Here is a 25,326-nt window from a genome sequence, read left to right on the forward strand (position 1 = left end):
GCGGGCGGCGAAGCGTAAGGCGGGGCGGCCTGAGTGGTGGCCGCGCCCCCTTGCCGTGGCCATTCGGCTGAGCTACCGAGGAGGCTGGCTATAGACAAGTGCCGGGGCGGAGGGATGCGCGGGGGGTGACCTCGGCGGCTGAGACCAGCCAGGGGGGGGGTCGGTCGGGAGCTGAGGGGGGGGGCGATGGCGGCAGCCGGCGGCGGTGCTTCCGCGGTCTCCGTGCTGGCTCCGAATGGGAGGCGAGTGACTGTGCGAGTAGGCCCAAGCACCGCGCTGCTCCAGGTGGGTCTGGCCCAGGGACGGGGAGGCTGGGCGGATGCAGTCACTCTGATTGGCCCTGGGGCAGGAAAGGGGGGGAAAGAGGCTCGTTCTGATTGGATCAGAGGGCAGGGCACATAATTGCCAAGGGTTTTTCTCTCGGACCCGGCCGGGAAGAGTTTCTTGAGTGGTAGAAACAAAATGGGTTGAACACTGATAAAAGCCGGTGACGGACCTTTTCCCTTCTCCTTCTCCGCCCTTTATCTCGGTGTCTGAAAGGATTTGCTATAATGGAAGGACTCCAGCCTCCTGAAATGGGGGAGGATTGTACTGTAGATATTTGGCCCTGGTGGGGAAAAGAAATGGCCCCTGACAGCGCAGTCTTCATGGCTGTTTACTTAGAAGTGACTTCTGTCATTCAGCAGGGGCTTACTCGCTAGTAAATGCGTTTACGATTGCAGCCTGAATGGGGTTATGCCGAGAAATGCATTTTCTGTAGGAGAAAAGAACTGAAGGGAGGGATCTCCTGTAAAACGTTAGTAGACCCACCCAGCCGGAAAGAAAATACAGTAGATGCCTTCCTATGTAGGCAGGTGCGAATGAGAGAGTTGAAAGTCCCTTTGAAATGCTAAAGGTTTCTTTTCCAGTCATGTAATTTATGGGGGAAAACCCAACATGTAGTCCTGTGGCACCAAATGTATTATGGCACATGCTGTCTTTAAGTTGCTGCAAGATTCTTTTTTTGTGTTTGCCTCTCAGGGATATGTAATTTATATTTTTTGGGGGTAGATCTTCTATAGCAGTGGTGGGGAACCTCAGGCCTTGGGGCTGAATGTGGCCTTCCAGACCCCTATTGTCTGCCCCTTGGGACTTTCCCCCAGACCATACCCTTCCCCAGGCCTGTTCTGCACCCTCTTCAGGTGTTTTTGTCTGGCTGGGATGTGCCCTTAATCTGATCATGCCTCTTACTTAACTGGATGGAGAACAGAGAATGGTGTCTGTAGAAACTACCCTACCATATAAAGGTAATATTTACATTCACTACTCTGCCTCCTTTTAACCCAGCCCACCACTGGCATGCGGACCTATGACTTTAAAAAGGTTTTTTCACTCTCACTCTTATCAGACTTCATCACAAGTTTTCTTTTTTTATTGGCCCACCAAGATTATGATTTAAGTTTCTTTCATGTAAGGTCTTTTTTCTTTTGTTTCCCAATCTGCATATTCAGTGGTCTATTAATGAGTATTCCATAAGAAGGTTTCCTTGCACTTACTCCTGTAAATAATTATCCTCTATAAAATCCCACAAGGATCAATGGGGTACCTAAAAACAAGCAGTCAATTTAGCCTTCATTATGAAAAATTAGTCCTGAAAGTAATGTAATGCTAAGGGAGATTGCCACTTTCTGTCAGAAATGTATCATGTTAACATCCTGGAATATTTTGCAGTATTACCCCCAAATAAATGTAATTTTCTTCTGATTGTACTCGCACATTTGGCCTAAATTCTCTTGCCGGGCTGTGGAGGAAAATCTTCCTCTCATGCAGGTGGAATTGTTAATGTAAGTTAGAATCACAACTTAACCCATAAGCATGAATTGAGAAGGGGGGAAAGCGATGCTGGCTGAAGTAAATGATAGCTCCCCTGGTAGAGCATGAGACTCTTAATCTCAGGGTCATGGGTTTGAGCCCCATTTTGGGCAAAGGTTTCCTGCATTGCAGGGGGGTGGACTAGATGACCCTCATGGTACCTTCCAACTATAATTCTATGACTAATCTGCACTGAGTATGTCATAGTGCACAATGAGAGAACTCTGTATTTTATATTAACATCTTGTCTATTTTCTTCTTTAAGATTCTGGAAGATGTTTGTAGAAAGCAGGATTTCAGTCCCAATGAATATGATTTGAAGTGAGTCTTACTGTTTTTTCCATACATTTATAGCTTGACAGTTGGATTCCTGCCATTGTTTCTGTGAGCATCAGCAACTAGTACTAATTGTTCCATGATATTCTGATTATGTGGGGGATATCTATGTGGAACCTAAAATCATGGTTGCACAAATCTACATGTTCTGTTTAGTACGCTATAAAATGTTGTAACAGAAAATAATATTTTAGGAGTACCTTTCAAGCATTACTGTGGTGCTGGGGAATTGCTTTTCTGTGGGTCCATCTCACAGCATTGTGGTAACATTTAAAAGCCCATAACCACATGAATGGTGCCAATTGTATAAATCTTTGTTGCCTGACCATGGCTAGGGAATGATGATTTCATGCTAAGGACCTTTGTGGTTAGCACCCATGTGGTTTGGGGCCTTTAAATGTTACCACAGTGCTGTGGGGCAAATCCATGGGAAAATGTCTCACATGTTCTGTAGTAACTTAATTTAATTTAAGGAAGATTGTTAGGGTGGGGTGGGAATAGATTTAGAGATCACCTGTGTGGGGTAATTAATAAAAGACTTGGCTAGATCCTTAGATCCAGAGTGCAGGCTGAACACATTCTTCAGTAGTAAGAGAGCCCCAGCAGAGTTTAAAAGTCACAAAATGTTCAGCAACAGTGAAGCATTAGGAATAAAGGTTGTTAGACCCTTTTAATATCCAGTCTAGTATGCTTACAATGCTTCTCCATTTATCCCCCCTTGTAGTGATCAGACCACACAGTTTTTAATGGATTTTACTTACAATTCCCAAATGTCAGGTTTATGCTTTATTCCATGCAGCAGCAAGAAGAACACAGGTAGAAATTAACGGGTTACAAAATACCGGGGGCGTGGGGAATCACTGATAAGTAGTCTGAATTAGTCTCAGGGAAAAAGGATATCATTAGACGGTTTCTTTTTCAGGTTTCAGAGGACTGTGCTGGATCTCTCTGTTCAATGGAGATTTGCCAACCTACCCAACAACGCCAAACTGGAGATGGTGCCAGTCTCTCGTAATAGAGCAGCAATTGAAACTACGGTAGGTTCTTTACACTTTACAACACACTTCTAGCTCACATTCCAGCCATGATCATGGCAGGGTTTTGTCAGAGGGACGATGATAAGATATCCCCCTTCACAGGATTCTCAGCTTCCTTATGAACCTATATATGTTGCTTTGTTTTTAAAGTGAAATCTTAAGGCAAAGTGGAGGAACCTGTGACCCTCCAGATGCTGCTGGATTCCATCTAAGGCATTTTGTACAAGATAAAGAAAGGCACGATAAAGAAATCCCTCTGTTTCTCTAGGTACTGTACTGTCAGTTGCCTCTCATTTGCTGTCACCCTCTTCACCTTCTGTCAACTCATTTATAATCTTAAATGGAGTTGATAAAAGAAAGGGTGAGAGAATGGCATAGTAGTAGTAGTAGGACCTCAGTCCTTTTTAGAAAGCATTTCATATATTTCTCCATAAATTTATTTTTAAAACTCAGAGGACCATGTTCTTTGGTACATTACCATCTGACATAAGGATTAGTCTGGCCTGAATAAAGTTGCCAAAATCCTTGTCTGGGATATACTATACTGTACTGAGGTTCTTATTAGTTTTGTAAATGAAATTGGATCTCCTAAAAGAGAGCTCTAAATGGTTGACCTGGCTAATATTGCCATTACTGTAGATGCTGTGTGCCACTTAGATTTTCACATATCAATAATAAAAGTGTTGGAAGAGTGTTGAAAAAAAAAGGGAGAATGCACAGAAATTGGTTTGAAAAGGGCATTAATATTGCTTTAAAAGCATAGATTAAGCTTTGCTATGAAATGGCGATATATGTTTGCCTTACAATGCATTCCAATGTGTATTTACCCCGAAATAAATGCCATGGTATTCACTGAGGGCTTAATTCTAGGTAAGTGTGAAACCCAAACATATACTTTTTCAGGGATGTTTTTCCCTTGGAGCAGTTCCGCTCCTAAAATCCCTAAAAGAAGGAAGTTATTTACCAAGGTCAACTACATTTTCTTTTAAAAAGAAGAATCCCTAAAGACTTACAGAAATTATATATACCACAATGAACAAATGAAGAACCAAGGCAAATCCTTTTCAGTGGAAATTTGCTGGAGCACACTAAACCAATTAAAGAATCATCAATATATGGTCAGTTAGCCAACTACTTTTCATAAAATTAATTGGCTGAGAATGCAATGGAGAGAAATTGCATTTGTACTGGCAATATGAGCCAGTTAAGCTTTTGATGAAGAAGTATTTGGAAGGCTCAGCCTTGTTCTCTAGGTAAATATCAAATGTTCTTTTTACTCTCACCATGATGTTTGGAAATCACACCACCAGGATGGGACAGATGGATTAAATTTACTCCTCTTGGCCCAGCACTGTGATGGTGGGGGCAGGGTAGGTGGGTCAGGAAGCCACTTACCTGTTAGGATCCTGACTGACTCCTCCCTGGAGAGACCTCTTCAGAGGAAGAAATTTGGGGGTTGCATGCAACACCCTGTTCCCACCGAATACTTAAAGAAACCCATACCAGTCCAAAGGCAACCAGAAGAGCCCCATCTCAACGAGGCCTCCTTTGCTTCCCCTTCAACCCTATCCAGAGCCCCACCTTGATCTGCAGTTCTTCCCCATCATCCCCTGGGCCGCAGGAGGAAAGGTGGTGGGAGAGCAGATGGGAAGGCCTAACTTGCAGGTTTATCTTCTTGCCTTCCAGACAGCTCTGTTGGCAGGGTTCTACATGGGAGGAAGGATCTATTTGGGAGGAGTGGGGAGAAGACCCAGCTGCAGGCAGTGATCCAGAAGAGGACCAGGGAGAGATGGGGACTGTGTACGTCCCTCAGACTCCTCTGGACCTTTGCTGGGTAAAGAGCTCCCTTCACAGCTCCTCAGTGCTCCAGTTTCTGTGTTCCAGCTCCTAGCTCCAGACTCCTCATTCCTTCGGCCTCCACACTGGTTCTGGTTGCAGACATTACCTTGGAATAGCACTTCTTCTTCTTGTGAGAAACCATTGCTAGAAGCCTTTGGAGGTTGGAGCATCCCTTCTTGTTTCCTGAGCCTAAGGCCTTCTAGCAATTGTACTGTGCTAAAGGGAGAAGAGGATCTTCTCAAATTAAGAAGTAGTGCTTTATTTTGGTGAAGGGCTGGCAAGCTGCTAACAGTGGTTTTGCAGGCTGGATTGAGTCCTTGGGCTGTGGATTTGACACCTGTGCTTTATGTTGTAGCATTGGAAAGCTATCTCCTTTACCTAAGAGTTGTGGGCTACAAACTTGGGACAGCTTTGGAACATGTGACTTCTAATTTTTTAGCTCTTGAAAAAATTATCAGATACATATTGTAATTAAAAAGAAATAACTCCCTCAGGAAACTAATCAATACTAGCAACTGAAGGATAGAACTAATTTAACAAAGCATATTCTTTATTTATATTTACTTTTAGAGTGGGATGAATGGAACTAGATAGCGGAAAATGTATGGGGGCTGAGGTTTGTATATTTCAGAAATGTAAATGAATTATCTGTGTATATCCTTTAAATGAATCCAGCCTCCAGCCTCCAGTAGCCAATTGTTGAACTTAAGGAAGATATTGACTAAAACCACACACAAAATTTTAGGTGGAGTGTTCAGGGGAAACTACTTCAAAAACAAGATATATAATCCCAGAAACAGATTTAATTATTGACTCGGATATAAATAGTTAATCAACAGTTTAGTCCAGTTAATCCTAAATTATTAATTACAAAAGGAACATGTTTAATTAACATAAAAATATTGCTATTAAGACTCATTACTGATCCTTTATCAAGAATTCATTGAGTTAGATTTTATCTGTTGGAAGTTTTGAAATTGTTATCTGCTGCATTAAACCAAAAAGGGAGACAGGTCATGACTAAATAACTAGTTGCAGAAATCAAGATTTATCAGTTGAGTTAGTAACAAGGATAAGCAATGCCTAATTCTGTTAATTCCAAACTCTTACTATAAGGAATGCGACTCAGTTCATTAGAAGTGGTTTGTTAAAGTCTGTGAAAGAGCTCCTTGAATCGAAACTGACAATTCCAGAGGGCAGAGACGACCAGTGGGGGAGATGGGCAAGGAGTGGTGTCTTCTCACTGATATTTTTACGTGAGACTGGGGAAAATTTTGGGTTGAAGAATGGGATTTTAACATGCTTTAAATAAATAAGCCCCTTGTGCCAAGTCTTGGTTTGTTATGTTGTCAATACAGGTAATTAAATTTAATTATAAACCTTGTTGTCTGCAACTCTGAAAACCTTGTTGGGCTCCAGTTCCCATCAGCTTCAGCCAGCATAGTTAATAGGGATGCTGAGAATTCTAGTTAAACTGTATATGTCATTAAACTACCTTAACTTGAAAATTAGTCACCTCAAAGAATGACCTTAAATTGTGTTGGTTGGCAATGGCCTTGGGCTTGCGTGCCACATTAAACCATAGTTTAAAATGAGCTATGTTTTAGGGCAGGCCTGAGGAACCTTTGACCCTCCAGATATTGTCCAGCTCCCATCAACTCCAGCCAGCAAGGTCAATGGTGATAGGTGATGGGAGTTGGATTTCAATGATATCTGGAGCGCCCAAGGTTCTCCAGCCCTACTTTTGGGTGAGCAAGCGACCTGTTGGGGTTTGCTGCTTAAAAGCTTCTCTGTGACACTTCTCTCCCTGCTTCTGCTCCACTGTTGTGTCATCTGAATCTCAGCTTCTGGTTTGTTTCTCTCCAAACAAGCCATGAGTGGTAACCAAGGCTTATTCTTGTTTTCCCACTCATAGTTTGGGGAAATTATGAGCCAGAATTCAGATGATATGACATATTTGGCTGTGACATATTTATTATATAGTGTGGCGACAGGGGGGAAATACAGGAATCTTAGCTAATTCTCATTCCCATTAAATTACAGTAGGCTGAAAACTGTGGCTAAATGTAATGAATGAATTGGGTCAATATCCAGTATATATTTAACGAACTCAATACACTGCTTAATTGTAAGCAAACCTTCAAGCAGTTTATGAAAATCTGTTATATGGTTTTGTTGGTTGGTTGGTTGGTTGCAAGGACCATAATATCGCATTCCAAAAGAGTTTTTAAATAGCTGCACAATTTCTTCAATTAGTTCTCCTAAATAATAAGACCCTTTTAAAATGTGGGGTTTTTGGGGTGGGGGGTTTATTGGGTTGCTGCTTTTATTATGTTTATATATTTTGTGGTTCTATATTTTGATTCTGTTCCGTGAACCGCCCTGAGACCTCTGGGTAGAGGGCTGTATATAGATTCAATAAATAATAATAATAATAAATAAATAAATAAATAAATAAATATGTCTTCCTCTGCGGCTGTGATGCTAGGTGAAGTTATTTGTATATTATTTAATTTCTGAGACCCCCTCCTACTTGAAAATAGTCTCAAGGTGAGTTACAGCATATACCGTATTGGCCCGAATATAAGCCGCAACTGAATATAAGCCACAGCTTTAAAATTCACAGGGAAAAAGAAAAAAGGACAATACCTGAATATAAGCTGCACCCTTAAAATTATGCAGGCACTCACACCCGTTCCATTTTACCATATGTCTGTTTCACCAGCAATATCGTAAAAAAGCCAATTTTTGTAAGGTCGCGAATTTAAGTCGCACTTTAACTTTTCACGGTCGGAATATGGAAAAAAAGTGTGGCTTATATTTGCGTCAATACGGTAAATAATACGGTATATATTTTGTAGTATTTATTGTATTTCCCAGTGGCCTTTACATGAGCTAAATCATCATACTATGTCATACCTCCCAGTGTTAGTGCCTTCAACTGGTAAATAGTGATGGTGTAACTGAATAATTTGTAGCTTCGATAGCATGATGAAAACACAGGATATGTACATCATGACTGGAAGCAAGCTGTGAAATTTTATAGACCACAACTGTTAAGAACTGTCCTCTTTAATTCATGTCCTTTTTATTGAATTTGGGTCCACATCTTCTTTCTTTCTGGCTTTTGAAACACATGTACGTAAGGCAATGAAAGCAGATTCCTCAGTGCTCAGGGGAAGTGTACTGTTACAAAGAACTAACACAGCAGTTTAGCCGTCCATCAGTCTTGTACTCGTGTGTTTGTAAACTTAGAAACTAATTGGCCTGGCTCTCTGTTTGCTGGATGAAAAGATTAATATTTATATGTAGCTTGGGATTTCTGTGAAGTTTTCCTTTAATTGCCTGAATATGACTTTCGTGTCATGACTGGCTTTGAACTGTTGCCTAAAAAACTGATGCAATTGGCAGAGTGGATTTCTGGGCAAGAGTCTTCTAGCCCGGTGATGTCAGTTGTCGGCACCCTTGTGCAGCCAAGGATAATCCAGAGGCTGGTCTTGGGCAATGAAGAAACAGGGAAAGCCATGGCAGTGATAGGATGAAACTGCTTTGGCCCTTGTGCTTAGTGTCTGCAGCTCCACTTCCTAGGGGCATGCCGCTGGCTCCAAGCAGGTCACATCTCTCGGTCATGGTGCAATCAAACCCTGCCAACGCAAGCACTAGGGCATGTTGGATTTTATGGTGTATAGGGTTTACTTAAAAAAACAAAACTCTTGTTAAAATCTTGGGAGGATTTTGTTGTGTCTGTCTCTTTCCCCAGAACCCTTGGATGCTTCAGTGATGAGGCCTATGTGCAGAATGAGTTCAGTGGGATGGTGGTTCAGTGCTCTTGCCCCATTGCCAATTCTGGAGATTTCATTGGTGTTTTCTCAAAGAATTTGCTTGTTAAAAAGAACGTTTTTGCCCTCCCCAGTTACAGTGAAAGCCATCATAAAAATTCTGCGTTCGCAGGAGTTGCTTGTTGTTGAATGTTTATAGACGTCACTGGACCACTGCTACATGTCATTTACTGGCTCAGGCTTTCAGATTGCAGTTGATAGTGTGGGTGGTTCTGAAATTCATGGCTTAGGAGGGGAAAGTTCTGTTCTCCATAAAGGAGATTTTTTTTCTTGCCTGTGTCCTTGCCCATGTCTACCTTTTTCAGTTGCACAGTTCTTTAAGTCAAGCATTATTTTATATCACAAAAATCCAGGGGCTGAGTTGACCATGTGGCGTGCCAGATGAAGAGTGTTCTCAAATGGAAATTAGGTTTGTGCTGATCAGAAGTGATTGCAGTTTCTGATCAAACTTCCCCATGATGGCTTCTCCCAAAGGGAACTTTTGATTGACCTTTCCATTATCGTTTTGTCCATGACTGCCTTCGTCAGACGCAGCCCCTTTTGAACTGTGGCTGCCTCCTTCTGTTTCTACCAGTTGGTCATTTTTAACACTGTGCAAGTGAAATTCCTTGCTAAAGAAGTAATTAATTTATATTGGAAGCATTCAGCTTTTCTTAATTCTGCTTTCAGAGTGAGAAAGAAATCTATCTCTGAATGAAAGTGTTTCAGGTCGGGGTTTTTGGATGAGTTGTTTTTCCCCAGTGGCAACGAGATTGGGAGTGGCCTGTGACAGGATCCCAGGATCATCTGCAGTGGTGAGAACAGATCTGAAGTGTAAAATAACTTTCCTGTAGACATAGGGAAGCTAATTACTCAGTGTCTTTAGACTTCGGATGAGATCTACCCTAGTGAGAAGAAGAGCTATTTTGAATAAGATACCTTATCATGAGTTCTAAGGAACTTATACATGGGAGAAAACATATCTTATTGTGTGTGCCTGCACACAAACGCCTATCGATATTGGGATATCTCTACAAGGATTTCTTAGTGGCATTCCTTTGTTTGTTATCCCATCCTAATGCTCTTCTGTCCTTAGTTATGGATCACTGTGATTATGCCAATGTCCTCTTGTTTCTGACTTAGCAAAGTGAAGCCTAGCTGTCTTTGCCCATGAAAAAGAAAACTTCAGTAACATATATTGTGTCTGCAGCCGTGCCTAACTACTAAGCCAATAGAACTATCTGGCAAAAACAGGTGTGAACACACAAAAAATTACTGTTGGCAAAACATGCACATGCTTGCTATTGTGACTACCTTTGATTTGAAATTATTTTATAATAGAGTAGACATGCAAACTGGAGGAGCTCTTAAGTCTGCACAACCCTCTATGACAGTTACCCACAAATGTTAATAGTGCAGTTTCTTAGCTACCCTAAGGTTTGTGATCCAGTCTTTTTATATCTCCCTGTTTTCTGTGGAGCCAAGGAGGTAATTGCATATATGAAGAAACTCAAACACCTCTGATTATTGCTCATTTGAAGTATGTCATAGTCCAGCCACAGCGTGTACACCAGCATTGACCCCAGGCGATGAAACTGACATCCAAGTACTGTAAACACCCAAGTTCATGTAACTTTCCATTCTGCACTCCTGCTGCAATTCTTTTCAGGACAAGTCAGGATGCAGTTGAATGCAGATGGGTCAAGATTAGGTATTGTAAACAGGCTATATGGAATCAGGAACACTTCTAATCATAGAATGATAGAGTTCCCATGGAATAAGTTGATTCTCTCCTTGATTCTCCCCCATGTTCTGCTTTTCTGCACAGGCGGCCTTTGACAAATACCATCCCTCACTTGAAGTGTGAAGTAGTGCTCTGCAGTGTGGTTTTGTTCAAAATATAGCTCTGCTCTCTAAGCCTTGTATGCATGTCTCTTGTTGTTGTTTAGTCGTGCTCGACATAGTTGTGTTCGACTCTCCGTGACCCCATGAACCAGAGCATGCCTTGGAAACTCTCACTTTCTTTCCAAAGCTTCTCCTTTTTTATGTACATGGAGTTTTCTTGGCAAAATTCTGGAGTGGTCTGCCAGTTCCTTCTCCAGGTGGATCACATTTAGTCTAAACTCTCAGTTATGATCTGTCCGTCTTGGGTAGCCCTGCACAGCATAGCTCATATCTTCTTGGAGTTATTCAAGCCCCTTCGCCACGACAAGGCAGTGATCCATGAAGGGGATGCATGTCTCTAGAGAGACCATAATGGAACATTATCTGTTTGGTTTTTTGGGTCACTGTATGTGCTGATATCTACTGGTCAAAATCCCAGATGGGGAGGTCAGGAAACAGTTGGCCTGACGTGACCCTGGATGGCTGACTTGCCAGATGTGACCTTAAGCAACTTGCCAAATACTGTTCTGCCATTAGTTATTTGGGACATATATATTCTGTTCTAATTCCCTGGGTTCTACCTCCTAGGTACGGATTGTGCTGCAGCTGGATGATTGCTCTAGGCTCCAAGACACATTTTGCTCCAGTCAGACCTTGTGGGATATTCTTAACCACTTTACCGAGACCAGGTGAGTGCAAACAGAGAGCGATGAGAGAGAAATGTTTCAGAAAGCTGAAGATGAAAAGCACAGACAGTTAAGATGTCATGAATGAATAGATTCTGTGCTGCTACTTGAATAAGGCCCGACTAATGAATACTTCTCAGATTAATGACTGCATTTAATATGATTGTTATGCTTCATTGCTCTTTGTTCACTATTTGTTCACTACGTACGGTTGCTTTAGGCAGGACTAGGTTATACTGCAAATGGGATCACCTTTCATCATTGTCTTGGAACTTTGATTCATTCGGGGCAAAAACTGCTAGTTTTCTTTAAGGAAGCTGGAATCACTGCTTAAAAGCGGTGATTCAGCAATGGAAGGGGATGATAGCTCAGTCTGCATTTAAGGAGAATAATGCTGACAACACAGTACTGGTCAACTAGTTGTGTACTGGTCAACTGCTCTGCCATTTTCAGACTTCTTATCCTCTTTCCTGTCTTTTTTAACTACCAGCAGAAAGAACGGGAGATACACCACTAGGTCCAAACTAATTACACACAAAGGCATGTGACTGCAGCCCAATGGCCTTTCTGTGTGTTAACAGATACTGTGGAAGAGTTCAGCTGAGAAGTGGTGAGAGAAGGGAGCAGCTAACTCTTTCCTACCTAGCCTATTAGTTCCTTGTTTCAAATCACCGTTCCCCGCCCATAGTGTAGCCATCCGTTTTCATGCATTCAGAAGAACATACAAGTACCCAAAATTAGGTAGAGTGTGTGCACACACACGTCCACACCCCCTACCCAATTTAAGTCCTCATGTGTTCTTTTGAACACATGAACACATGTAGAGGACTTGTGCCTTTGTCCAAACATATCGTTTTCTATCTCATTAGAGTGCCTCTTTTCCTCTGCTTCTTCTTTGCTACCTCTTGTACACTTCCAAAGCAGCTTTTGATACACCCACACACCCTGTTAAGCTGTGTGTGTGTGTGTGTGTGTTTGTGTGTGTGTTTGTGTGTGTTTTCTCCAGGGGTACTTCTTCACAGTCAATTTATTGTGCCATTAATACCCATTTTGTATCTCAGTAACTGTACGTTGTTCGCATGTCTGTGTGCGCCTCCCTCAGTATCCTTTGAACTGCTGCTTCAGACACAACATTTTTTATCTAGGATTATGTGACACTTTTCACCAGGAGGGTACATTTGCTGCTGTTTGGGTTGCTCTATGAGATGTGGTTGCACAAGTCCACAAGTCCCTATGACTGGCGAGACAAACACAACTTCCTTTCTCTCCCCACCCGCAACACAGTGTTTTATTTCAGTCTTCAGTGGTTGTAAGCTCCTGCTCCCCCCCCCATTTTTCATTCAAAAAATCATTTACTGTATATTAAAAAGTAATAAAACGATAGAAATGACAAAAAGAAAGCAAAGGAAAAAAGAAATTAAAACCCAGCAGATCTTGTGCACATTTCACAAGTTCGGTAACAGTATCATCATGTTGTTAATGGTTATATTTGTAAATGGTACATTTTTAAATTTTTTTTTTATATAGAAGGGTTATATTGTATGCAATCCCATATGCACATACGGGATTGAAAGGGGATGTGTAAGAGAATTGTGCCAAGGCTAGAACTTGATTGAGCAACCTTTGACTGTGCAGAGAAGTTCCAAGCATGCTTGCAGCTCATAGTGTTGACTGAACGGGCTTTTTCAAACCTTTGCTGAGTTATGGTTTTAGTGGAGAAAGGCCTTGTTCTAACCTGGAAGCGGTCTACACTTCCAATATAGCATCTCTGTATTAGAAAGCTTCTGTGAGGGTTTGCCTCCCTCTTGCTGCAGCCTACATTTAGTGCTTTCCTTCTTCCCAAAGAGTATTCAAGAACAAAAGGTGCTTTTTCAAACCAAAATGTCAAATGAATGATCTGTACTACAAGACAATTTTATTGCTTAGTTTTGTTTCTTTTTTGTGGCATGGAAGGCTGAACTTCATAAATCATGGGTAATTGCTACAAATTCTATTGGAGCATATTTAACTCCCCCCCCCCCCAATCACATCCACTTGTTAGGCAAATCTTCTAACACTTGGGAAGGGGCTCTCAGCCTTGTACGGTTTCTGTCATCTCTGCTTCTTGAATTCGTTCCAAGTTCTCTTTCTGATCCAATGGGAGCTCTTGGCTCACGTTCTATTTAAAGATCTTTTTCCGTAGTCCACGTGCTGCGTTGTAGGATTGTGTAATTGGCGGTTGTTTCTTTCGGGCTCAGAAACCATTCCAACAATCATCTGAAGGAGTCATCGACCTACTGTTGTACCAGGACTTCTAAAGCTGAAATGATAGAACTACCAGGAAAGGGGTGGGTGGGCCAGCTTGGACTCTGGTATGAATAACAAGCAGCAGATGAGTGCTATTTCTTTGCCAGCTGGTGGATTTGCAGTCTCTGTATTCCTGCTCGCCCCCCTCCCACCCGACACATTGGAGACATTAACCTCGCAAGTAATACTGTTTATGTCTATCTGCATTGTTGTGTGACTGCCACAGAGCACTCCTAATTTCAGACGTTTACAAAAGGTATACCTGTTAGCCCTTTGTCCATGTGCTGGCTCACATCTAATGGCTTTATTGTACACAGTGCACACCACACTCTGTAGAAACCCCCAACTAGGGATTACCGGTACCTCGTATCCGCTTGGCAGTCTTCTTCTGTAGTTCAGCCCCTACTGATGGATCTGTGTAAAGTTGCTTCTGTTTATTATTACCATACACAAATTTCCTCAGACCTTACTTTGCTGACTCTTATTAGGAATTTACTTGACCATGCAAATGCTCAAAGTGTTGGAAGGGGGGCGGGGGGGCATGCGAACCCCGTCCTTAATATCGTCCTGTGTGTTGCACCCCAGTCCCTGGACTTCCCCATGCTTGTATGAAGAAGATCTGTAGGAAACCTCTGCTTGTGTTTGCTTGATTGTGTGTGTTTGTGAGTAGATTCCTTGCAATCAGGCAGAGGATTCTACTTGCATTCACGCAAACATTAGAAAAAGCCTCCTGCAAACCTTCTGCTCTCACTGCAAGGGAAGGTTGAGGACACCGTGGTGCATACTGGGGTGTTGGTGGTGGCGCTTGTAGAGTAGGGGGCAGTGTGTGAGACGAGAAGCAAAGTAGACTTGTTCCCGTCACGATAACCCATGATTTATTGTGAGCTCCAAATGCATCTTGACATGCAGAATTTGTCATAGAGTCATCTGCTATGATTATAAAATCTTTAAGCCAGCACCTCCTGTACTTTTGACATGCGATATATACTTCTGTTTTCTTTTCTTTCCCCCCCCCCTAAGTATTTTTATTAAAGGTTTCTTGATTTACAAAAGTATGTGCAGTGTCTCTCGTATTTTTTCCATTTATCGTTTTTACAAATCAGTTTCACTTGTTGAGACATTGGGAAGAAGAGGGGAAGAGAGGCAGACGGGGGGCGGGAGGTTGGGTGACGATGCTTCTATTTTGCTTAATATATGTAGAGTTTGATGTCAGCGTTGCTTGTGTAGGTTCTCTTTTGTTTGCTTGTGTTCCTTTGGTGGTGAGAAAGGTTGGGGTTGGCCTAGGGTGTGGTTGTTCATTTGTGATTGGCTGTGGTGGTCTTTGTTTTCATGTGTGAGTGGGGTGGGTGGGTGTTTTGGATCAGGTTAGCCATATTGATTTGTATGCTGTTGGTGAATTTTTGTCAGTGTCTTGTTGGGCTGTATGTGTGATGAAGGGGAGCCATACCGGGGTGAAGGCGTCTTCTTCTGTTTGTCCCCTTGTCATGTTCAGCTTATTGGTTAATTTTTCTAGTAAGGCTGTTTCCCATTATACTTCTGTTTTCTGAATTAAAATTGAAAACACAGCTAATTCTTAAAGCTCTTAGTGTGTACAGTGGTACCTCGGTTTATGAACACAATTGGTTCCGGAAGTCTGTTCATAAACTGAAGCGTTCATAAACTGAAGCGAACTTTCCCATTGAAAGTAAGTGGATTAATCCGTTCCAGATGGGTCCGCGGCGTTTGTAAACCAAAAATTCATAAACCGAGGTGTTCGTAAACCGTGGTTCCACTGTACAAGGATAGCCACACTTGGATGAGTTCCTGGGTTGTTGATCTGGGCCTTCTTCCTGAAAATAACACATGGCATCCTCTGACTTCAGGTAATTCTGCTATGTGTCTCCATCAGAAGTCACTTCACATGCAAAGGCACAGTAAAACTAATCACCTTCAACAGAGGCTGATTAGAAGGAGGTGAGGCTGGAGCAGAGAATTATAGAAAAGATGTAGCAGGTCGCTGGTTCTTTTGGTGAAAAGTTGGGCTCACAAAAGCCTTTCATTATTTAACTTGTGCGACATGCTGCCAATTCTATGGCAGCATATCCATGTGACTCAGCACACAAGGCATGGGAGTTACTCCTCAAAGCTCTGAAATTTGGAAACTACCCAATACAAAGTCAGACCATCCAGATGACATTCTATGACATCTTCCATAGTTTCTGTGCTGTAAGGAAGTATTGTTTCTTCTATAGCTTTTATTATTATTATTATTACCCCCACTAGTGTTTAAAGCTTTTCAGCTCTTGCTATACGACTTTTATAGCACATCATACCTATCTTCCTAGAAACTTGTTTTGTCTATTGCATCTGTCGGGTCTCGATGCCACAAAACTGTTCATGTTTCAAAATATTTTTCCTTCCATAGTTCTGTGACGTAGAAGAAATTCAATAGAAGGGCAATACAAAACAAGAAGGGTTTGGTTCATTTAGTAGATTTCCCCCTGCTCTTGGCTTTGTGGCATGCTGTCGTCTTATTTCATGAGCTAATGTTATTTCGAAGAACTCTGTGTATGGAAAATCCTGCTTCAGTGTAGATGATTTTGGGGGTCCAACTAGTTTTTTAATTCATTGCTTGAATACTGAATTGATTCCAGGGCATCTGCTCAACTCTTGGGGAGGCTCTAACTGTATTTCATAAGGCTGAATTTAATTTAAACTTTTTATTGGTTCCCCCCCCCCCAAGCCTAATTTGGTTGGCTTCTGATCATAAAGCAGAATACAAGTTTACTCTGTTCATGCTGCTGGTGTTGCATGTTGTTGCTGTCTTTTCTCTTTGGAAGCCTGCTATTTACTTAAATTTATGTTCCCTCCTTTTGCCATAGGCATAAGTTTCTTCTGCTTCTGTTCCCTACAAGTGATCCCACTGAAGTTGGGAATCTGCTTGCTTATTTTGAAGGATTTATTGCACACTTCTTATTCCCGTTTCCTTCTCTTAAAGTAGTCGGGAAGTTTTGTCTTCACACTGCTTCCTCTCCCTGCCCTACGTCCTCTCTCTCTCGATCATTTCATGAAGTGGCAGGATGTATATGTTTATAAATGTTGAGTCTGATGTTGCTTTCAGAGAATTTCGGAAGCTCTTAAAATTTGGAGCGTAGTGCTCACTGGCCAATGACGTAGCTAGGCTGGTGCCACTACTTTAGTCCTTAAATGTGTTTAATATAGAACTCTCTCTCTAAAAAGAAATACAAGAAATACCAGTGAAACTCATCTTAAGAAGTAAAATTGTGGTCTTACCTAGGGGCAGGGCCATGGCTCAGTGATGGAGCAGACTCTTTACATGAATAAGTGTCTAGGTGCCCTAGCGTATCCATTTAAAACAAACAAACAAATTTTGGGTACCATGATCCAGAGATCCTTGGAGAGCTGCTGTCAGTCTGAATGAGTTAGATTGGCCACTGGTCTGACTTGGTCTTTGGCAGCTTCATATGTTTGCCCAATGAAACTATCAGCTTCTGAGATGAGTGCAAACCCTTTGAGCATGGCTTCTTGGTCTCTGCAATATCTTTGCTTGGTTGATCAGCTGACATTTTTCCTTTTCCTTTCGCAGACATTTGGCTTGTTGTGGTTGAAGGTATGAAAGTGCTAATGAAACATCTCTTTTGAAGATGAGAAGCACTAACAGAAGTGCTAATTATTATTAACTACAGTCCACGGCAGACAGCTGGGATATTCTGCCCTCCGGGATGGGAAGGCAGCCATTTGGATGATATTCTGCTTTTAAAAATTTAGGAATACTAAAAAGCCGTGCGTGATCTGGCAGAGTAGCGATCTGAGCTGGTGATCTTCCTGGCTGCATTTGGTCGTTGTGTAAGTTGGGGGTGCTTCCGCATTTTGTAAGCCATCTGGCTCAGTAGCTGTTTTAGTATGGATGCTGGTAGCCACAGCTGTTTGTCTAGCTGCTTGACCCCTCTGCATCCTCCTTTGGCAGCCCCATTTGGAGAGTTTTCTTGGAGTTCTGAAACTCTTCTTGGAGCACAAGGGGGATAAGTATGGTAAACCCACTGGAATTTCCCCCCAGGTCCCTTGTGTCCATTTCTGCTAATTAGGTCTGAAGAAGGTCTGGAAGCTATTGTGAACTGCTCCTCCTCCTCCCTCCTCCTCCTTCGGCATGCTCTAGTCCTTACACAAGATGTTTACAGGCCCTGTCAGATCCCTACATGAGGGAATCTAATCTGCCTGCTGTTCCCCTTCTGAAGAACAGCACATCAAAGAAATGGCAGCCTGTTTGATGTGTCTGCTTGCCTCAGAGAATGCACGTAATGGATTAGCAGCAGCTGGAGGAGGGGCCTGCTGGCTCCCAACTATTGCATACAATCTCATCTCTTGGGGCTATGTGTGTGTCATCTTTTGCAGAGGCTTGATCAGGGAGACACAGTCTTGGGATATTAATGCCCGTGCTATCCAGATTTAGAGGGGCGGCCCTTTTAGCTTGTCTATCAGATCCCTGCATTCCTGTGTAGCCTTGCATGTTAAACATGTGGGGAGGAATTCAGCAACATGCTGTTACAAATGTTCCATCAGGACATGCATTTCTGCTTGTCCAATGGAATAATCTTCCCTCTCCTCCTCCTCCTCCTCCTCCTCCTCCTCCTCCTCCTCCTCCTCCTCCTCCTCCTCCTCCTCCCTGGATGCTGTTCTGGGGTTTCTCCTGCCGCCCCTGCCCCCCCCAAGCAAATTGGGAAGGTGTGGAGTGCGAGGGGAGAGGGAAGAGCCTTGTAGTGCTAGTGAAGGCCCTTGTATAGGCTTCCGCTAGCAGTGCCAGTTAACTGAATCCCAGCTTCAGACCTGACTTTTGCAGAGAACTGTCACCTGTGCGCCATACTGCTCTTGTAGCTTTTTATCTAGGGTTTGAGGAAGTACCCACCATGTCTTTGGTATTCCGAAAATATTATGTGGAAGTTATTAGCGTAAGAAGAAAATAACAGAGAAGTGGAGTAAGGCAACTTGAAAAGGAAGGACCTTAGTTTAGAATGCTTCCTTTGCAAGGAATGGTTCAGAGAAACAGAGTATGGAACGTCAATCCAAAGAAGAGTGTTGGAAACCTCTTAGATAGAACTCCTGCTTTGAAAGCAAGAAATTATGTAGAAGACAAATCTGCTATTGGATGTTTCTTGCCAGAAATCCTCTACGGTGGCTAAACATTGGACTAGTTTGCAGTGACAAGCATCCTGAAGAGAATTCTGCTGTGTGACCTTATCTTTAGCTCACCTTTTTGATTTGCACTACTTCTATAGAATGAAATTTATTATTACACAAATGTCATGCTCAGGGAGAAGGCTTTTTAGGAATCCTGCAGCTCCTCTTCTGTGCTCACAGGTTTGTCATTGGCAGGGTGCTCTTTTGAGCTCGACCTTGACATTTACTGTTAAGAACTGTTATTGTAGAACTGTCCTGAGTAAGTTCCAGTTTCCAAAGCCTGTAGTTTAGGCATGTGTCATTCTTCTCCGTTTGCAGGAGCATAGCTTCACATCTGCCAACATAAAACACGTTCTGCATTGGAAATATTGGTTAGGTACCACTGAACCCTTAATGTTGGCATGTCGCTCGTTCTGTTTGACCAAACGCTTACCGGTCAAACAGGAAATGCTTTTCTCCATTTGGGTGAACTGGGCTGCTGCATACTATTCTTCCCCCACTGCTGGAAAATTTTTTGGGTAGAATTATTATGCTTTAACTATGTAGTTGAACGGAGGTGGAAGGCAGTGAGAGAGTTTGAAGAGACATCTCTACAAAGATTGGGAACTTCCTTATAAAACCCATTTTTTGGTTGGATACTAATGGGAGTCTACAATATAGTCCATGATGTGTGTCTTGTTGGCAGTTGCTGGCTTCTTGGAGAATGAACTATGGGTTATTATTTAAGACATTTGCCACATGACTTTATATTGGAGGTGTGAATCTAAGAAGGTATGCTATTCTATTTTTTTTAACTGTTTAAAATCCTTTATTGGTACCGTATTGTGAGGGACAAGGGATACAGGGAAGTCCCTCCCATCTTAAGTTCCAGCCCATCCCCAAGCGCTGGAGAGAGTAAGGAGAGCTCTGCCTCCAGCGGAGAGTCAGGAAGTGGTGTCCGAGGCTCAGGCAAGGTTGTGGAGCCCAGGCCGCAGGTGGGACAGGAAGTTGGACGCACGGGGGGGAGGCCAATCCCCCCAACTCCCGAATTGCGACGCAAACGTAGGGGGAAGAGGTTGGGTCTGCCAAAGCTGTGGTGCTGGAAGAAAACGCGCCAATCGCCATTCGGGAGTTCTGACACCTCACCTTAAGGATGCATTTTTACTGCTCTGAACACTGTAAATAATCAGCACTTAATAAAAGCCTTAAAAGACCATGCTGGAGTCGTCACTCTAGAGTAGCCATACCAGGCCCTCTGACAGCAACTCCCGAATCTTTTTTTGGCTACTTTGGAGGGAAGCGATGAGCGCTCAAGAGGCTGAGCATTGGAGGCTGGAGGCCGAAGCAGCGAAGCAGGAGCTGCAGAACCTCACAGCGCACGCACAGCAGCAATTGCATGCCGCTCAGGAGGAAGCGCGAGGGGCGCAGGAGGAGCTGAACAAGCTGGTGGACCAGGTGAGGACTAAAGAGGAGACTGAGAAACAGCTAAGGGTGATGGTATTGGACCTGCAGAAAAAGTTGGAAGAGGAGAAAGCCGCTAGAGGTGGGGGGGGCGCCCCAGCCGCAGCTAGTCCAAGTGAGAAGGGGACAGAGCCTAGTCACCAAGTTCAGCGGCGACCCGAGGGAGTACCTAGGATTCGAGACAGAAATAAATTATGCGCTGGAATTGCATGCAGCAGAATTCCCAGATGACGCGCACAGAGTCTCCTTTATCATAGAGCATTTGACGGGGGCCGCCCGGGAATGGGTAAGACCGCTCATCGCGCAAAAAAATCCTTGCATGAAGAACGCAAAATTATTTCTAGAAGCCTTAAAAATAATGTACGCTAGCGACAGTGAAATGGAGGCCACTAAACAGGAGCTTCATAACTTAACACAAGGAAAATCGACAGTTAGGGACTACTGGGCGAGATTCACCATGCTGGTGCACAAACTGGGGTGGGATCTGCAAAGTGAGCCAGTGAAATCAGCCTTCTACCTGGGTTTGCACGCAGACGTTAAGGATGAGCTGGCAAGAGGTCCTAGACCGCAGACTATGGATCAGTTAAGCAAAGCGGCGCTAGCGGTGGGGGTGAGACAGGAATCCAGATGGTATGACAAACAAGCGACGCGCGCAGCAAAACCTTGGTTCCCACGCTCCCAGGACAGACCACATCACCAAACCCCACCCCAGGGACCGCCCCCAGACCCGCCCAGACCAAGCCCAGAGCCGGAACCGATGGAGATCGGGGGAGCGCGCGCGCGCGGGCTTTTCAAACCCCGGCGGCGCCAAGACGCAAGGAGGGAAGAGGCGGGAATTGCTTTCTCTGCAACTCCCCCCGGCATCGCGTCAGAGACTGCCCTCATCGCAGAGAGTGGCAAGGAAAGGCGGGAACGGTTGTACCTTCCCCCGCTGACGCAGCACCACAGCAGGGAAACGAGACAGCCTGGCTGCAGGAGACAAGGGGCAGCAGCCAGGCACAGTCAGCAGACAACAGCCCCAGCCCGCCCACCCGCACAGAGAGGAGCAGAGCCAGCCCACCCCTCCCAGAGCAGGAGTGGTTCTAGAAGTCACGCTAACGCTCCCAAATAGCTATCCCCTGACAGTCCTCGCCTTAATTGACAGTGGTGCCTCAGCCAACTTCTTCTCGAGAAACTTTGCAGAAGAGCACCAGATCCAACTTCTGCAGCTGGATTTTCCCCTGCACGTGGCCACCATTGACGGCAGAGAGTTGCTGGGAGGGGCCATCACTCATCAAACCCCCCCCCCCATGAGAATGACGGTGGGAAGGCACTCATAGACACTGGCTTTCAACGTCACAACCATCTCAGACCCCCCCCCCATCGTTTTGGGAATGAGCTGGCTGGCGCGCCACGACCCCTCCATAAGTTGGCACCAGAGATGCATCACGTTTGGGTCGGACTTTTGTCTGGAACATTGCATGCAGCACCAACCAGGGGAGGGGCCTCCGATAGCCACGGTGGCCACCATGCATGTCAAAGGGGGTGAGGCGATACCCAAGCCGTACTGGGACCTGCAGGAGGTCTTCAGCGAAGCGGAGTCCGACCACCTACCCCCACACAGGCCTTTTGACTGCCAGATCAACCTGGTGCCAGGGGCAACGATACCCCCAGCCAAGCTGTACGCCATGTCAGATCAGGAACTGGAGGATCTGCGCGCTTTCATCGACAAGAACCTCAAGCGGGGGTTCATCAGAGAAAGCAAGGCAGCAGGGGGCAGCCCGGTCTTCTGGGTGGACAAGAAAGACACACAACAGCGCCGTCTTGTGGTGGATTTTAGACGACTGAATTCAGTGACAGAGCCAGTGGCTTTCCCCATGCCCAGAGTGGATGATCTCCTGACAGCGGCACGCAGGGGCAAGATTTTCACCAAGCTAGACCTAAGAGGGGCGTACAACTTGATCAGGATCCGGGAGGGCGATGAATGGAAAACCACGATGTTCACGCCTCTGGGCTCTTTTGAATATCTGGTGATGCCCTTCGGGTTGCAAGGGGGCTCAGCATGCTTCCAGGCCTTCATGCACCACGTCCTGGGGTCCCTCCTCTTCAAGAACTGCTTGGTCTTCCTAGATGACATCCTTATCTATTCCAATGACCCAGTGCAGCATGTGAAGGACGTCAGGGAGGTGTTGCAGCGCCTGAAGGACAACCACCTGTATGTGAAGCTGGAGAAGTGCAAGTTTCACACCAAAGAGGTGGACTTCCTGGGCTACAAGCTGTCAGACAAGGGGCTGGCGATGGACAAGGACAAGGTGCAGGCCATCCTGGACTGGCACAGCCCCAGGACGCGCAAAGATGCCCAACGCCTACTAGGCTTCGCTAACTTCTACAGGAAGTTCATCAAGAACTTCTCTCGTGTCACGGCTCCTATCACCGACTGCCTGAGAGGCAAGCAGAAGTTCCGGTGGACACCAGAGGCGCAAGCAGCGTTCGAAAGCCTCAAGAGGGTATTCGCTTCAGACCAGCACCTGTTCCACGTGGTGCAGGATGCGCCCCTACGCCTGGAGACAGATGCTTCGGACAAGGCTCTGGGAGCGATTCTGTTGCAACTGGACGCCAACAGAGAGTGGAGACCCTGTGCCTTCTTCTCCAGGAAGCTGACCCAGCCAGAACGCAACTACACAGTGTTTGATAGGGAACTTCTCACGATCCACGCTGCGTTCCAGCACTGGCGACACTTCCTGGTGGGCGCCAAGCACCCCATCCAGGTGTGCACAGACCACAAGAACCTGGAGTTCTGGAGAACTGCCAGGGTGCTCAACCAGCGGCAGATACGGTGGGCAGAGTTCTTCTCGAACTTCAACTTCTCCATCCACTACATCCCGGGGGAGCAGAATGTCAGGGCGGATGCCCTCTCCCGCAAGCCAGAGTACATGGAGGAGGAGTTGCCACCAGCACCCAGGCACATTTTCCCCCCATCAGCATGGTCATGCGGAGCAGCAGTGGTGAGCGAGGCAGAACTCACAGCACTGACAGCAGCTGATGAATTTGCCACCCGCATCTTCAGAGAACTGAGAGGGGGGAGGGAGCAGGCCAAAGACTTTGAGGAAAGGAGGGGTTTGCTTTTTTACAGGGGAGCCCTGTACCTGCCAACCAAACAGCTGAGAGGTAAGGCCCTCAAGCAGATGCACGACAACCCAACGGCGGGTCATTTCGGAAGGGACAAAACCACTCACCTAGTCATGAGACACTTCTGGTGGCCAGGGGTGCGGGAGGATGTTCAGGATTATGTAAGGGGATGTGACACCTGCCAGCGAGCAAAGGTGGTCAGAGCGCCACCAGCAGGTTTGCTGGAGCCATTAGCCACACCGCACAGGCCGTGGGAAGTAGTGTCCATGGACTTCATCACAGACCTGCCGTCGTCCAGGGGCAAGACCGCAGTGTTGGTGGTGGTGGACCTCATGTCCAAAATGTGCCACTTTATACCGTGTGCCAGAGCGGTCTCGGCAGAAGAGACGGCCAAACTGTTTGTTGACCACGTATTCAGACTGCATGGATTGCCTTTAAGAGTTATTTCGGATCGTGGCCGCCAATTTGTTTCCAGTTTCTGGCGGCGGCTAATGAACCTCCTGCAGGTGGAGGTCAGTTTGTCTACGGCTCGGCACCCGCAGACCAATGGACAGGCGGAGCGGGTCAACGCCATTCTGCAGCAGTACCTGAGATGTTACGTCAGCCAGAGGCAAACGGACTGGGTGGATCGCCTGCCACTGGCAGAATTTGCCTACAACAATGCGGTGCACGTCTCCACAGGGGTGTCGCCCTTTAAGGCCAACTACGGGCGCGACCTCAGATCTTTCCCGGAGAGGGAGGGGGAGGAGGAGGAAGAGGGCCCACAGGCAGAGGATTGGGCAGAGGACCTGGAGACGGTGCACCAGCAGCTCAGAGAACACTTGGAGAGGGCCAAGGAAGCGTACAAGAAGGGGGCAGATCGCCACAGGCGACCGGGAGAGGTCATCAGGGTGGGGGACAAGGTTTGGTTATCCTCGGAAGGTCTTCCCACCAGGGGGCGATGCAAAAAGTTAGCACCCAGGAGGCTGGGCCCCTTCACGGTCACGCAACAGGTCAACCCGGTAGCCTTCAGGCTAGCACTGCCGGAGGACATGAGAGTGCACCCAGTGTTTCATAGATCACTGCTGTCGCCGTACAGGGAAAGTACCAGGTTCAGGGACAGCGATCAGCCTCCAGAGGGAGGGGGGGAGACGGGAGACGCCCGACAGCTCAATGAGGCAACTGAGATTTTAGACTCAAGGAGAGGGGTGAGAGGGCTGGAGTACCTGATAGCATGGGAGGACACTCCGCCGTCCCACAATGAGTGGATACCGGCCACGGAAGTACCTGAGGAATTTTTAGTGGAAGAGTTCCACGCCCTGTTCCCCCACAGGCCCAAGCCCTGGCACATGGAAAGGGAGGGAGAGGGGGAGGGGCAGGAGGAAGGGATAGCAGGCAGCAGCTCTCCATGGAGATGGGAAGCGGAATTTGAGGACACGGAAGAAGAGGTGTGGGTTTCACCGAGGTCGACGACGTCAGAGGCAGGAGAGGACTGGCAGAACATTTTTACTCCCACCAGCTCTGACGCCACTGACTTCTTGGGATTCCCGTCTTCTCAGGGGGAAGGAGAAAGATCGCAGGATTGGGGGGAAATTTTTACACCCACAGGGTCGGATGCCACAGACTTCTTGGGGTTTCACTCGTCCCCAGCAAGCAGAGAGCCACTAGGAAGGGGGGGAGAGGAGCCTGGGAGGGGGGTGGATGTGAGGGACAAGGGATACAGGGAAGTCCCTCCCATCTTAAGTTCCAGCCCATCCCCAAGCGCGGGAGAGAGTAAGGAGAGCTCTGCCTCCAGCGGAGAGTCAGGAAGTGGTGTCCGAGGCTCAGGCAAGGTTGTGGAGCCCAGGCCGCAGGTGGGACAGGAAGTTGGACGCACGGGGGGGGAGG

General features: G+C 45.6%; 1 protein-coding gene across 3 annotated transcripts in view; it reads left to right on the top strand.

Moving 5' to 3' along the window:
• ASPSCR1 (ASPSCR1 tether for SLC2A4, UBX domain containing) overlaps positions 1-25,326 on the top strand; it is a 119,319-nt gene that overhangs the window by 51,340 nt on the left and 42,653 nt on the right. The window contains exons 1-4 of one of the 3 annotated variants that reach the window (XM_035104281.3): positions 56-285; positions 2,117-2,172; positions 3,110-3,224; positions 11,354-11,454. In XM_035104281.3, coding sequence (XP_034960172.1) covers positions 187-285; positions 2,117-2,172; positions 3,110-3,224; positions 11,354-11,454 — 371 coding nt within the window. In that variant the 5' untranslated portion in view covers positions 56-186. Of the gene's footprint in view, positions 1-55; positions 286-378; positions 1,287-2,116; positions 2,173-3,109; positions 3,225-11,353; positions 11,455-25,326 lie in introns of those variants that run through there. The other 2 variants (XM_035104279.3, XM_035104278.3) reach the window with 2 other exon arrangements.

Source organism: Zootoca vivipara, chromosome 2, assembly GCF_965207765.1.
Source record: "Zootoca vivipara chromosome 2, rZooViv2.hap1.1, whole genome shotgun sequence".
Taxonomy (NCBI): Eukaryota; Metazoa; Chordata; class Lepidosauria; order Squamata; family Lacertidae; genus Zootoca; species Zootoca vivipara.